Here is a 2,791-nt window from a genome sequence, read left to right as displayed (position 1 = left end):
GGCCAGCCTGAGCCACTGACGTCACCGATGGCGGAAACGAGCGGCGCCGATCGGTTGATGATACGGAACCGCGACACGAGTCGCCGGCCACCGTCCTCGCCGGGTTGGTCGCACGGTCAATGCGATCGATTCCGGCGGAAGGAGAATTAATTTGCTCCGTCTTCTTTTCGCAGCGTACTTGGGCCGCGTCTTTGTAGTAGATCGGCCTCGCGAGCTTTATATAAATGCGCGCCGCCCGGCGCCTTAACTCTCCTCGTCGTGCTTGCTTCTTCGCCTCTCTTCTCTTCCCTGGCAAGGCAAGCCTAGCGACCTCACGCACGGGCGCGGCGGCGGCGGGTCGGCCTGTGGAGATGTTGCAGGCGGCCAAGTACCTTCTTGGCTCCCCCGGCGCGAGCGGGTTCGGCTCCAAGTCGACCGCCGACGAGGTGACCGCGTCCTGCCCGGACCTCGGCTCCCTCACCGCGATCATCACCGGCGCGACGTCGGGGATCGGGGCGGAGACGGCCCGCGTGCTGGCGAAGCGCGGGGCGAGGGTGGTCATCCCGGCACGGAACGTCAAGGCCGCCGAGGACATGCGCGCGCGCATCCTCGGCGAGTGCCCTGGCGCTGACGTCCTCGTCTTCCACCTCGACCTCAGCTCCCTCGCCTCCGTGCGCGCCTTCGCCAACCGGTTCCTCGCGCTCGGCCTGCCCCTCCACCTCCTCATGTACACATTCCTTCCTTCCTCCCGCCGCCGTCGCTTTTCTTGCAATATGCTCCGCGTCGCGGTCTGTCAGCTGCAAAGCTTACTCCTCCCATTGCTGAGTGACTGACGACGGACCTGTTGTTGGTTGATGGTGCAGAAACAACGCGGGCAAGTTCTCGCACGGACAGCTGGCGCTGTCGGAGGACGGCGTGGAGATGACCTTCGCCACCAACTATCTAGGCCACTTCCTGCTCACCAAGCTGCTGCTTGGGAGGATGGCGGAGACGGCGGCGGCGACGGGCGTGCAAGGTCGCATCGTCAACGTCTCCTCCAGCGTCCACAGCTGGTTCGCCGGCGACTGGGCCGACTACCTCAGCCAAGTCACCCGCCGCAAAATGTAAGCATCTTTGCCACCTTCAGTTAACCGATCCAACACCTAACTCAGTTGACAGCACGCGCCATTAATTTGTTTTATCAGCTTCAGTTGTTTAATTTGCCTCGGTGGATTGAGTAATTAACTTTGGCATGTGCATGTGCACGTACGCGCGTCTGTACAGAGCCTACGACGCGACGCAGGCGTATGCGGTGTCCAAGCTCGCCAATGTGCTGCACACCAAGGAGCTCGCCGTCCGGCTCCGGGAGATGGGTGCCGACATCACCGTCAACTGCGTCCACCCCGGCATCGTCAGGACACGACTCAACCGCGACCGGGAGGGCATCGTCACAGATCTGGTGTTCGTGCTGCTGTCCAAGCTGCTCAAGACAATCCCACAGGTAATTAATCAACCCACCCTATCTGACACTAATTATAATCGATTCCGGCCCTAGCTCTCCATGTGTCTTGTTCCGTGCGTTGTCTCTATCTCTCTCTGCCCCGCCCTGCCTTCGCCGGAGGGGATGGCACTGCTATCCTTCCGCAGTTGATGCGCCGCTAGCTTCTCTCCTCGATCAGTCCTCACTATCCTCACTGACGGCCGGCTACGTACATGCAGGCTGCGGCGACCACCTGCTACGCGGCGGCGCACCCGAGGCTGGCCGGCGTCTCCGGCCACTACTTCGCCGACTGCAACGAGGCGCTGCCGTCGCCGGCCGCCGCCAGCCGACGACAGGCCGCGCGCCTATGGGAGGCGTCGGAGGCCATGATCTCCGGCGGTGGTATTCCAGTGCTACAACTACAACCGGACAGGAACATCTGAATATACTACTTCTCTGTATCAACCGTGTAAACACATAGTTTTCTCTCCCGTTTGTTCTGGTTCGTGCCAAGATGTAGTAACATGCAAATACTATAGCTTAGTAGTGGTAGTAGCCAATTAGTGATGGTGTCACAGAGTGAAGAGTATCTGTAAGAGCTGGGACTGTGAGATCGATGTGCATTATATACACCTATCTTTATCTTATTATTATACTCCAAACACTAGCGAGCGATTGACTTGTTGGTCCGTGACAAGTAAGCATGCACGTGTACATGCTCCAGTAATCCAGTATTCTGTACCGGCCGGACGACGGACTCCTGTATCTCGTCAGTGAGATTCCAATGTGCACACATGCGGCTCTGTTCATGTCAGAGAAAGAGAGGCATGCCACAGTGCCGCACGTACGCGCGCACGCACGATCTGCTCTAGGACGACATCTTCTTCAATCTGTATCTATCGATCTCAGTCGCGTGCGTGCGTGCAAGTACATGGCGCCATGCGTGCGTGCATGGGCCAGCAGAACGTCCGAATTGTCTTGTTCGATTGGACCCGTCGATCATCCCATTCCATATGCGCCCGATGCTGCTCGGGACTCGTCAAAAGGCCGTAGTATGCATCCACCACCATATCATTGCGCCCGTGTCCGTTGAGGTGTTGCCATGGCTTTTTCCCTCGGACTTGGACGTTTCCAGGAACTGGGCATGGATGGAGAGATGGTGCTGCCCGTTTCCTGTCTTCAGTTGGATGATCGGTGACCAGGCACTGGCAGAATGTTTTCCCTTTTCTTTCTGATGATGATGATGGGCGGATCATAACGTTCTACCGTAAATGGGTAACGCGTTCGCTGTAGGACAGGAACTAGTTGTTGTTCCACCTCACTCAGATGGAGAGATCGTGACATGAGCATCCA

General features: G+C 58.2%; 1 protein-coding gene across 1 annotated transcript; it reads left to right on the top strand.

The window, feature by feature from the left end:
- The first annotated feature begins 350 nt into the window (after positions 1 to 350).
- On the top strand, positions 351 to 1,881 carry LOC124694435 (short-chain dehydrogenase TIC 32 B, chloroplastic-like). The gene is made up of 4 exons (XM_047227419.1): positions 351 to 706; positions 843 to 1,082; positions 1,243 to 1,459; positions 1,678 to 1,881. The coding sequence occupies exons 1-4, from the start codon at positions 351 to 353 to the stop codon at positions 1,879 to 1,881; spliced, it is 1,017 nt and encodes a 338-aa protein (XP_047083375.1).
- The last annotated feature ends 910 nt before the right edge of the window (positions 1,882 to 2,791 follow it).

Source organism: Lolium rigidum, chromosome 3 (genome assembly GCF_022539505.1).
Source record: "Lolium rigidum isolate FL_2022 chromosome 3, APGP_CSIRO_Lrig_0.1, whole genome shotgun sequence".
In the NCBI taxonomy this organism is placed as follows: domain Eukaryota; kingdom Viridiplantae; phylum Streptophyta; class Magnoliopsida; order Poales; family Poaceae; genus Lolium; species Lolium rigidum.
The sequence above is the reverse complement of the archived record's forward strand: the minus strand, read 5'-3'. Positions and strand labels throughout refer to the sequence as shown.

What these genes read in the sequence shown, in the direction of transcription:
- LOC124694435 (XM_047227419.1), top strand. Translation starts at nt 351, where the DNA reads ATGTTGCAGGCGGCCAAGTACCTTCTTGGCTCCCCCGGCGCGAGCGGG. An exon ending in CTGCCCCTCCACCTCCTCAT is followed by an intron (nt 707 to 842) that starts GTACACATTCCT and finishes TTGATGGTGCAG; the next exon opens with AAACAACGCGGGCAAGTTCT. An exon ending in TGCTCAAGACAATCCCACAG is followed by an intron (nt 1,460 to 1,677) that starts GTAATTAATCAA and finishes ACGTACATGCAG; the next exon opens with GCTGCGGCGACCACCTGCTA.